This window comes from Lytechinus pictus, chromosome 11 (genome assembly GCF_037042905.1).
Source record: "Lytechinus pictus isolate F3 Inbred chromosome 11, Lp3.0, whole genome shotgun sequence".
Lineage (NCBI taxonomy): Eukaryota > Metazoa > Echinodermata > Echinoidea > Temnopleuroida > Toxopneustidae > Lytechinus > Lytechinus pictus.
In genome coordinates, this window is record NC_087255.1 from 26,105,420 (window position 1) to 26,117,998 (window position 12,579).

The 12,579-nt window shown below is 36.6% G+C and overlaps 1 protein-coding gene across 1 annotated transcript in view; it reads right to left on the minus strand.

Annotated features, from left to right (window-relative positions):
- LOC129272040 (receptor-type tyrosine-protein phosphatase delta-like) overlaps positions 1-12,579 on the minus strand; it is a 52,066-nt gene that overhangs the window by 11,614 nt on the left and 27,873 nt on the right. The window contains exons 16-23 of the mRNA XM_064107068.1: positions 10,506-10,838; positions 9,304-9,441; positions 8,467-8,628; positions 6,941-7,197; positions 6,440-6,515; positions 4,878-4,981; positions 3,019-3,229; positions 2,256-2,355 (exon numbers count right to left, since the gene is read on the minus strand). Of these exons, the coding sequence (XP_063963138.1) occupies positions 2,256-2,355; positions 3,019-3,229; positions 4,878-4,981; positions 6,440-6,515; positions 6,941-7,197; positions 8,467-8,628; positions 9,304-9,441; positions 10,506-10,838 (1,381 nt within the window). The remainder of the gene's footprint in view (positions 1-2,255; positions 2,356-3,018; positions 3,230-4,877; positions 4,982-6,439; positions 6,516-6,940; positions 7,198-8,466; positions 8,629-9,303; positions 9,442-10,505; positions 10,839-12,579) is intronic.

A 12,579-nucleotide genomic window follows, 5' to 3' on the forward strand; every position in this document is an offset into this window, starting at 1 on the left:
GGTTCACATTTATCGCCTTTCTTGTACAGTGGTATAATTTTGGCAATTTTCCATTGGGAGGGAACAATACCATCCCTTATTGATTTATTAATTAGATATGCAATTATTTGATAAATTTCCGTTGCACAAGTTTTTAATACATAAGAACTGATTCCATCCAGCCCGACTGATTTCTTATTCTTAAGACTGTATATTTCTTTCCATACCTCTGTTTCAGAAACTGTCGATAGTTTAAAATTGATTTCAAAACGACTAGGCAACAGGTTTTCCATATCATTATTTGCAACATTACACATTTGTGAGATATTAGCATCATTACCTGCATGTAAAACATTGGCAACACTGGCAAAATGACTATTAAAATGATTTGCAGTTTCAAAAGTATCATGAGTCAAACTCGAAATAGATGACGGGGAAGTTTTGTTGGGTAGGAGAGATTTAAGAGTTGGCCAAGTTTGGTTTCTGTCTTTAGTTTCAGTTAGCTTATCGCAAAAATATTTTCTTTTAAGTTTTCTGTTTTCATATGTAACTTTATTTTTCAACTGTTTATAGTAAAACAACTGTAATGATACTTGTAATGATTATAATATTAGTGTAGTAGGTTTCATGGTACACCAAGTATCTTTCTTGGGCAAATGTTGGTCGACGTTTCGACAAGTGTGTTATTGTCGTCTTCCGCAGAAGCTTCAGGAGAATATTATAATATCAATGAATACCTTAAATAACAATGCTTTAAAATGTTAATAATTTTAACATGAAACATCGACAAGTTGCTTGTTTTCTATTACATCTATTCTTAATATTGTTTCTAACCATTGAGACCCACTTTTTAACAATTAAGATTCTTTGAAAAGGATTTCAGTTGGTACAGTGTGCATTTTCGATTTTTTATTGGAATTTATATAAATGGAACGTGTAAATTACAAGGAACAGGAAGGAGTTGCAACCCGATTTCAAACCATTTTTTATGTTAAACAGGAAAGAAACGAAAAAAGAACAGTAGGCCTACGATATATTTTAACTGATAGTGATGACGTCGAGGGGGGTATTAGGAATATATATATATAAAGCTGGGGGCCCGGGTTCGATTCCCGGCTGAGACATTTTTTCGGCATCACCAATTTTTCCAAAGGGTAGATAGCTCTGGGGAACCTTGATTTAAGCTACGCCTACCATTGTTCTCTTTACATCCATTTCTTTACAATATTTAAATAAAAGTGTTGCCAAAGCTGCTGTACATGTATAACTTTACACATTTGTATACTTTCTCCCATACGTGTACTGTATCAAAGCAATAGCTTTGATCCAGCTGAAGCATGGCGGCTTGTCATTGTTCGAAACCCACCTTCACCCGACAAAGGAAATTATAATTGGTATAGTGTCGAAAATCTGTCTTTCTGACGGTCAAGCGGATCGGGGTCGCCCTAGCCACTAACCCGTCTCTGTGGTCTAGTGGTTAAGGCACCGGCGTTCAAAGCTGGGGGCCCGGGTTCGATTCCCGGCAGAGACATTTTTTCGGCATCACCAATTTTTCCAAAGGGTAGATAGCTCTGGGGAACCTTGATTTTATAAGCTACGCCTACCATTGTTCTCTTCATCCATTTCTTTACAATATATATATATATAAATGTGTGAAGTTATACATGTACAACAGCTCTGGCAACTCTTTTATTTAAATATTTTGTGAAAGAAATGGATGAAGAGAACAATGGTAGGCGTAGCTTAAATCAAGGTTCCCCAGAGCTATCTACCCTTTGGAAAAATTGGTGATGCCGAAAAAATGTCTCTGCCGGGAATCGAACCCGGGCCCCCACCTTTTATCGCCGGTGCCTTGACCACTAGACCACAGAGACGGGTAAGTGGCTAGGGCGACCCCGATCCGATTGACCGTCAGATAGACATATTTTCGACACTATACCAATTATAATATATATATATATAAATAATATATTTGAGGCAATTAAAACCCAAACTACATAGAGAGACGGATAAAGGACTTCATAAATTGAAAAGGGGACGGACAATTTAAGGACAAAATAAATAATGGGAATTTAGGTGAGGAAAGATTATGTCCCATTGTCCCGGAAATGGATTTGAAGTCATGTCAAACGTATTCTCTAATCCACCCGTTAAACAAATTTCTTATCCCCTTTTTTATTGGGGGGGGGGGAGTTCCCCTGAACCACTTGGATCAACCGCTAACCATATTTTAGAATGTGGAATATGTAAGAAAGTTCTCCAACAAATATACTCACGTTATATATGGAGAATCAAGCGCATCAGAAAACGGAATGGTCGGCAAACCGTCGAGAGACATTACAATCACTGGTATGCTCGGTTTAGGAAGTTCATCAACTATATGTATGGAATACAAAGAGAGTTGTCAGCATTGAGCATTAGTTCAAGTGGTTGTTAATTACACAAAGCATAATCATGAACATGGGGGGGGCAGGAAAACAAAACGTCTGCATTTTGACTTGTTACATTGTTCATTTGTAGACAAACAGAGTAGTTTGAGAAAAGCTTTTCAACATTACAGAACAGGTAAAACATTTCAGTAAACATTGTTTATAAAATTAACTTGGTAGAATGTGTCCATATTGGTAATGGAGATGCTTAAATACATAGTTTTGATTATCAAAGCATTGGATACAAGCAATATTGGATATTGCAGTAATGTGAATGATGGGGGATGACATGATTTCAACGATCTTGTCACTTTAAAAACATATTCTGGGGAGTTGTAATCTAATTTGAAACATACTTAAGTGTTTGGGGTCATGTCCAAGTTATGCTTTATTAAAAATATTGTTTTGAATTCCTCCACAAAGACACCCACAGGCTTGGTAAAATCATATAGATTGGTATGCTGGCAATAAAAAAATGCTATTTTCTGCTGATTACAATCTATTGAAATGTATAGTGTATTTGACTACATCAGTGACATCTGTCTGCTAAAAAATAGCATTGTATATCTTATCGTAATGCTTGCTTTTATATCCTCGTTACTTGGTATACCTGTAGGTGGTTCGGTAAATTCATCCACATGCGGACTGGAATCCCCCATTCCTTTGCTTGTAGATGCTACCACATATACCTCATAAAGCGTGGCTGGCTCCAGGTCTTCAAGAAGAAAACTCGTGGAGACTCCATCTAATGTTTTGATCATGAATGAATCTCCTGTTTGGAATGAACTGTCGTACGGCTTTGCTTTTACTTTGTATGCCAGCTAGAGATAGGAAGAGATATGGAGAGAAAGTGAAAGAGACTGAGAGGCAAAGTGTGTGTGTGGGTGGGTGAGGGGGAGAGATAGGTGGAGGGAGAGAGAAAAGTGTGCATGTGTGTGCATTTGGGCGCATGTGTGTGTGAGTGAGAGAGAAAAAGTGTATGTGTGAGAGGGTATGTGGTGGTGGTGTGTGTGTGTGGGGGGATGTGTGGGTGTATGTGTGAGAGAGAGAGACTATTTGTGAGTGTTTTGTGCATGTGAGACAGAGAGGGTGGAGGTTGTAATGAGCGAGGAAATGAGACGGATATCAACAAATGCGCTGGATATCACAAAGTTTTATTTTTTTAATTCTATCAAAGGATTTGTAAATTGCATCTAAAATATTCGTTTTGGCTGTGATGGAAGGGTAGATTTTTAGCATTTAAACAATCATTACAAACTAGTGGCTCCATCTTGAATTTTCGCGACATATATGCCTGGATATAACTTATTCAACTAAATAGATCCCCTTAAGTTATCATGTTTACAAGGACTGCAGAAGGGTAAGATGAAAATATGTCACTGTGACTTTGACCTTTGACCTCAAAATCAGTAGGCTTCCTGGGATTCATGCTAGTATCATACACACCAACTTATATGAGCCTAGGTTCACTGGCCTTACTTACACTAACTTCCCTTTGTGTCTGCCTACTCCTTTGCTTTCATCCCCTTCTCAAACCTGATTGGTCATCACAACTCTCTAATGCACTTTTTTCTCCTTGTTTCTAGTGTTGCTGTTGCATGTCTGTGGCCTATATTATGGTTGTTCCACTTTATATGTTTGTCATTTTGCCTCCGACGAAGATTCTGCTAGGATCGAAAGCTTAGGCCCCTTTTGACTCTCTAATTTACTCCATTGGCTCTCTTGTAGTAGATAAGCAGTTTTCAGCAGCTTTTTTCTGCCATTGAGCCTAGGATAAGTTAAACTAAAGTTATTGCGTTTACAATGACTGCAGAAGGGTAAGATGAAAACATGACACTGTGATCTAGACCTTTGACCTTTTGACCTCAGAATCAACAGGCTTCCTGGGATTCATGCTAGAATCATACACACCAATTTATATGAACCTAGGTTGAGTTAAACTGAAGTTATCACGTTTACAAGGACTGCAGAAGGGTAAGATGAAAATATGTCACTGTGACCTTGACCTCTGACCTTTTGACATCAAAATCAATAGGCTTCCTGGGATCTATGCTAGTATCATACACACCAGATTATATGGACGGACGGACGGACACCGAGCGTGATACCATAATACGTCCCGCCTAGGACGGGCGTATAAAAAAAAACAATTAAAATGATATTACTCGACGAAAAAAAATTGAATACAACAACATTGAAAACTGAAATTATTATCTCAAGAAGGCTGAGGAAATCATTAATTCATACTCCCCTGATACCTATGTTACTGTTGTTTCCATAGATGAGTTGGGTCTGAATTGTTCTCACAAAGGTCTACAACCTTTAATCAAAATATGTGTTTGTTTCAGTTGACATCTATATATTAAACCCCAACAATTCACAAGGTTAATACATAGATTACCCAGATTGATGTTGAAAAGACATAAAAATCATCATATATTGATTGGGATAAAAAAAATTGGATGTTACCGTGTAAGAGATGATCTTGCCACGAGGATATTTTGGCTGGTTCCAGGTGATCATTAAGGACTTTGAACTGCTGGAGATAGCAACACCTAGGGGGGCACTTGGGACTGTGCAAGCAAGAGGTGAAGTTGTGAAAGAAGCATGATAAACTTGATCATATTAACAACGATAAAGGTCATGATAACAAAGTGATGATGACAATAATAAGTTATAATTATTAGTATACTAGTACAGATGATATTAGACATGAAAAAAAAATCATAATGTAGATGGTAATGATCATGTTTAGTAATAAGGTAAATCACAGTAATTCAACTTTCAAGTGGCTTGTATCCACTCTGCCCAAGGCCGCGGTATTTGTCATTACTACACTGGCTGTAGCCTAACTGTCATCCCGGTGCAAAAGCATGCCCAGGAATGAATATACCTCTAAGTACCACATATTACAGCCAGATACTACAAAATCATTCATTTGAAAATGTTCTGATTAGTGTCAGAATCCTAGGAATTATGATATTACATTAATAAAGTATGCTATTGAATTTTTGTAATCGATCATGGCTATCGATTAGTTCATATCTACCCTAGATCGACATCTCATAAGTTACAAGTCTACCCAAAACCAACCATAAGTCACTCAAAATGAATTTCAGATATTTTCCCCGAGCTTGAAAAAGCACGTGCTCAGCTTTAAATGGTATATAACTTGTCAAAATTGATCAACAATAACCCTCACAAGTGTTCGATTAAATGCAGAAGAAATTCAATTAAGATTCAAATAAAGAAAACAATGTTTTAAGTTAAAATTCAGTCAAGCATAAGATGTGCACACTGTGCAATATCAGTAAAAATTTAAAGCAGTCTGCAGGAATGGTGTAAAAGAGACTCTTGTATCTTGTATTTTAATCAATTTCACAACTTTAACAACCGAATTACTTTGTTGTGTAATTACAGAGAACCTTCCTCGACGAATTATTGTTGTTTATGGGATGGCCGGTCACATAAATGAATGGAATGTAAGTTTAGAATTTGGTTTAGAGATTTACAAAATCTACATTGGATTAACTTCCATGTTTTTTTACCACGCAGTCACTCAAGATATGAAAAAAAGAACTAAACTAAATGTTCATAAGTGGTAATATGATCACACCTACTATCAACATTGATCAAACACATCTGTCACATAGTTTGGCATATTGGTCATGTATTTCACCATTGTATAAATCATTATTGTTTGTAAATGATTATGTTATCTTCCTCACATTTTGTTTGTAATTTGAAAGAAACATGGGGGGAAAATGTAGACTGACACTGAAACTCAACTGATTGTGTTTGATCTTACTTGAAAATCAATTCTATTAGCTTTTGCCTGCATTAGAGATTCGAGCAATTCCCGTTTCATGAGGCCCGTGACTTCGCACTTTTTGATGAACCTGTGTTCACCCTAAAAAGGAAATTTGCTAGAAGTCCTGGGTAAATTTGCGAGCTCCTATGTTCCAGTGATATCCCGTCTTCAATAATCAATGCAGTGTTATTGAAAAAATAAGGTCAAATGATTGTCTTACTTCCTTCTGATGTAAGCCTAATCAAAGGTTGGTCTGGACTCGGGTCACCAACTCCAAGTCTTGTCTCCGCTTTTACCTATACAAAAAGACAAGTGGCAAATAACCGGAAGTTAGAGAAAAAGAATGAGATAAGAGAATTCTGACTATGTTGTACGCCACAGGAAGTATATAATGTAGATTTGAAATCCAAGCTCTTTCTATGACCTCGTATCTTTTGTTGATCTTAATTCTTATACGGAGCATACGATCTGCTTATCTGACACCAGTTATCATCATCCATAAGGCCGTTTAGACGTTAAAGAAGATTTACGAGATAGCTTTTATGTTTATGGTGGGTCATTCTAATGAGGATGTAGCAAAACTGTCAGAAATGCTACGTTTCAAGCAATTTGCGATTTTCTATAAAGTAGCTCTTTTAAGTAACAATCTGAAATATCTTCATGTGATTAGGAAATCACAAGGAATTGTGAGATAAAAGTAAAAATGAAAAATCAGACTTGCCTGGACGGAATAATTCGTGTCCGGCCGAAGATCAGGGATTATCAACGAAAACCTTTCATTGATGTCAGAGCATTGACCATCTCCACACGGAAAGCTAACATTCCTGACTATAGATGTGGCACTACTATCATCCGTCTCCCAATAGAGAACGTAATAACCTATTATCCTTCCCAGAGGAGGGTTTGGTGACATCCATTCCACTGTGATGCTCTCCTGGTCAGAAGCTGGAAGATTTACTCTTATAGGTGGTCCAGGCTCTGTCATTAATAAGTAATAATATACAAGTCAAAAAAATGATCTAAAAAATACTAACTGTAAATTGGTTTGAAAAATGATACAAAAGTAGATAGAAAGTTTTACTTTATTAACGATATACCTACAGTTTGAAAGGAAAAGGTCATCACACAATATTGAACAAACACTTTTCTGGAAAATATTTACTAATGTGAATGAAAAAAAAATACAATGCATTTATTTTTATAATATGAACAGTTAATTTAAAAAATGAACATAAATGTGATATCTCTTTTTGTTTCTTTAAAAACATTTATTCAGTTTTTTTTTGCATCATTCGCCCTAGCTTCCATGCATGTTATGCGCCAATCTGCCGACTAGTTTGAGGAACCAGAAACCTCGTTAAAATATGCAGTTCTTCTTTACTAATATATACATAACTGCTTTTTAAAACCGGCATTGCGCCATTTACATCATTGCAATATATGGATTTATCCCGGGGGGTCGGGGGATACATCCCCTAATTTCGGAATGGGGGGAGGATGGCATGTACAATCAACCCCCCACTTTTCAAAATAGAAAAAATACTTTTTTAATCATCAAGTGGTTAATACTACTGTTAATGTGTGGATTTATCTTTAAATGCATTTAAAGTGCTTAAAATGGCCTAATTTTGCATTTTGAAAATGAAAAAATATCTTGCGCGGTCGCTCTGCTCCCGAGCTCAACATATAGGCCTACATGTATATTCTTACCAGAATTTGTCCGTGACGAATCCCTACGTTTAGTTTATTGCAAAGGTTATATCCACTGCATCATGGGAGTTTAGTTATGATATGTCCATTTACGTGTATGAATATGTGATTCCAATGACTTTCAAATATCATTATAACGTTATCATAAATGAATGAAAACATCCTTTAGATACACCTTCGTGAATATGGGAGGGGGTCATCTGGTATCTTTGTGTGGAATTTTGTACGAAAAATATTTGGCCTTCATATTCTTCAAACGTATACAATAAAATTACTGAGGGTATTGATCAAATCAATGCCATTAAAGAAACATTCATCTTTACCATCTAATCCATTTATAGGGGACTTTAAAGCACACGAATTTATACAACAATGTAATAAATATTTCATAAATGAATTTTGTAAAAAATTTGGAATGTTGTTAGGTTTAGGCAATGAGGCATGTCTACAGTTGATATGTTTTTAGCAAAGCTTTGAATTAATGGATTACACCAAAGTCAAAAGAAAGAATTGTATTTCACTCTGGTACAGTCTTACTTGCTTCATCTGTCTGTGCCCAAAACTCTGGAGAATAAACCCCTGGTAGTTCATAGTTCCATGCTCTGACCGTGATACTATAATTTGAATATGGGATAAGTCCATCTATTTCTGTCTCGGGTGTTGTACTATCCGACACATTACGTTGATGCACTACGCCTCCTGGAAATGAACAAGATTCCAAAGAAAAAGTTGATTGTAGGTATAAGCATATAGAAATCATTTCGAAAAAAATGTTACGACAACAATTCATTGTGATGACAAACAGCCATCCCCTACATACCAAAAAAGTTTGTCCAAATTTGTTTAGCTTTTCAAAAGATATAGGCATACACGATCTGCTTGGAAAAGGTAGGATAAGGAAAATTGTGTTCCTGGGATGGATTATTTCAAAAGAAAAGTTGTATTTATCAATCTGTACGTTAGTAATATGCCTGATATAGCAACTAGTAATGCTTACAAACTGTTATCCAAGTATTGTACTTCAATCAATACCAATGAATTAGAGGACTACCAATTTACTAGTTTTCGAAGATGGAAACATTCATAAGTTTGAAAGAAATGCTAAACTGGCCAAATAAAAAAAATCGGTCGATATATTCCCAAGGAGCAATCCAACTACCTGATATTCCAGATTCTAGTACACTATCTTCAGGGAGTCCCTGCTATCTTATTCGACCGCAACAGATGACTTGTCAGGCATATTTTTTAACCCACATGTGATTACAATATAGGGCATGGATATATTTTTGTCAATCCCATTCATAACAACGAAATTTCTTTGATTCCATCGCTAAAGATTCTAATCAATTTTCAGAGTCCCCATGATTTTATTACCTGCTGAATCGAATAGAATAACGTCGTAGCTTGTAATTGGTCCATTGCGATAACCACATGCTGGTTTATCCCAAGTAAAGGTAATACTTCGTTTCCTGGTGCTAGTTGATCGGACTTTAGTTGGAGGACCAGATGGATCTATAGATAAAGAAATCAATGCATTTCTGATTTACCTTTTTCTCTTCGAGACAAAGCATCCTGCTACCTTATAACTTTATGTTTGTGTGCAATAATCAGTTTTTGTATAAGGTTAAAAAAGACTAATCAAGAGTTTGAAAGATTATTTTTTTAAGAGAAGGTAAGAGAAGGTGCAATTTAGTCCATGATCATGATGGTAATCTTTCTTTTTGAGTTGATTCAATCGACTAGGTCCGTAATTTGATGAATCATTTGGGTTTTATGTATCGTCGCATACGGTGGATAATAAATGTGACTTGGTTCTATCTGATGTCAAATCTTTTGTCCTAAACTTTTATACAATTATAGTGTTCCGAAGTGATGTCACATTTCATTCATTTCAGCATTTTATACTATACCTAAACAGAGCATGATGAAAAACATGTACAACTTAAGTTTGGTGAGAATCGGTCAACATGGTGGATAGGGGTCCAAAATATGACCTCAAGAATTAATAGCCCAAAGGAAATCAATGTATTTTTGGCACGGTTCAATGGGGCTCATTATGTATTCATATGATTATTTCTTGGACCCATTCCCACCAAATTTGGATGTAGAGAATTGTTCATGCTGATGACGACACACTTTGGTAGTCTTGAGTTGCTGTTTTTGTGTGTGAATGTATTTCTTTTACAGGTAAATTTTCAAATTCGCACACATTTGTAAAACAAGAACATGATAGTGTGTTACAAATAGTAGGGATACATTTTCTTTCTCTGAAGTAGTCAATATGAGATCAATACCAGTTTCTTTTTTAGTTGAATATAAATCTAAAAAATAGGCAATAATTCGTACTGCCTATAAGCATATTCACACTACATTCTCAGCCCTGCAGGACTGCAGCCTCCCCCACACACCCATGCATTTACATATATCCTCATAACGTATGAAAGGAACAGACCCTTGCCTTTTATACCCTCACCTTCCCCTCATCTGGATTGACACACAAATCGTCACACCCTAGCACACACCCTTCCCCCGCACATACACACACACCCTAACACACACACACACACAATACTTACATGAATGTCCCGTGAGAGCTCTTTGAAAATCAGAATCACCGTAACCACTGCTTGTTTTGCCTCTCACAAACACCATGTATTCAGAGTTTGGACGTAACTCCAGGATGTTGAAGGTGAAGGTTGACCCATTGACAGTCCCTGCTAAAGTTAGGCCTAATTGAGGCTGACTGGGTATATCCTCACACATATCACCTTGATAAACATAATATTGGATTTGATAGTGTGTTGGCTCGCATGGAGGAGATGGAGGAGGGTTCCAGGTGACTGTAAGACCTGTAGCGCCTACAACTTCCTGATGTTTGGTTATTTCTCTGATATTGGGCTCTCCAGGTGCTTTAAAGTGAAAAGAGAAGGCAATAAAAATGGAATACATGTATATATACAGTGCGTCCCACAAAAAACGAAAACCGAGATTTATCGATGATTTATCATAACTTAATCTCAAATAAAATAGACAAATGACCTACCATTGTAAAGCTTAGAATCTCCTCCCTCATTTAAAATTACTTAGATTATTTCTCATTCACGCATGAGTGAGCAAAAACAGTTTGAAGAGGGGATACCAAAAAGTCATTTAGCGGGCTGTATCTGGGTTTCAAAAAGAAAACCACATTTTTAAAAAGTTCAATATCTGCTCTTTAATTTGATACCTCAATTACAGAAAATGGTCAAGAAATAACAAAGTTCTGGTTATTTAAAATAAGGCTTGAATTTCAATAATTTCATAAAATGAAGAGGTTCTACAGGCTAGCGTTCAAACTCACTTGACACTCCGTTTTGTCGACGATTAGCCATGCATTAAGTCTTTTGTTAACCATGTAATAGCTTCTGTGGGAAACCGGTGAAAACACGTTTATTTAATAAAATTATGGAAATACAAGCATTGTTTCGAGGGAACATAACTTTTTTACTTCTTGACCATTTTGTGTGATTAAGGTATCAAATAAAAGAGCAGATATTGAACTTTCTAGGCATGTGATTTTCTTTTTGAAATTCAGATACCCCCCGCCAAATGAGTTTTTGGTATCCTTTCTTCAAATTGTTTTTGCTCACTCATGCGTGTATTAGGAATAGTCTTAAGTAATATCAAATGAAAGAGGAGATTCTAAGCTTTACATTGGTAGGTCATTTGTCTATTGTATTTGTGATTAAGTTATGATAAATCATCGCTTAATCTCGGTTTCATTTTTTCTGGAACGCACTGTATATATCTCAATTGGGCTTGTAATATGATTCAAACACATTGATGCCTTACTCCAATGGCATTAACCTAAAATTGTTAAACAGCAATCAACTACAATATATACCAAACCATGATATCAGTTTTCAAATTGCAATACAGCACTTTAAATTTCCGTTTAATGATAAAAGTGGCGTACAGATGGGGGGACTTTTTCACGATTAACAAAAAAAAAGAAAGGAAAGAAAGAAGGGTGACTTAAATATGATGTTATTTTCTGAACATTATATCAAAATCTATCTAAATTTGATTTTTGCAATAAAAATGTCAACATTTTTGCTCCTTCACTTTGCTCGCTCACCCACAGCTTTTTATAAAAATTACCAATATGCCATATTTCGCTTCCTCAAATTTGTTGGCTCATTACACCAATGATAATAAGTTATTACATAAGATAAGTAATAATAATTGTGAGGTCATGACCTCAGGAGGGGTATCAGAACCTGACTGCTACTGTGGCGTTACACTGATATACTCAGTGAACCAGTACTGCCAGCAAACGCCAACGTCGAGCCACAGGCGGCGGAAAATAACCTGGCCAACTCAGGTAACATGAGTTGGCTTGTGGGACCCTGGTGGAGGAAATGCCATCTTAAGGCAGAGGAATTATAATTGATCAACGGCATCCACAACTCACCAACATGCAACTGTGGCCAGCATGGTGAGTCAAGGCCACACCCCCTCAAGACTATGGCATCACAAAGAAAGAAACGGCCTTCAGTCCCCAGCAGCTCTGGATTGCCCAGCTACGGGAGTGGCTGTGGTAGAGAAGGAGCAGAGGGTGCTAAGACTCTCTGGGCTAGGACAGGCTCCTTAAGGGATGTGACCATCTGT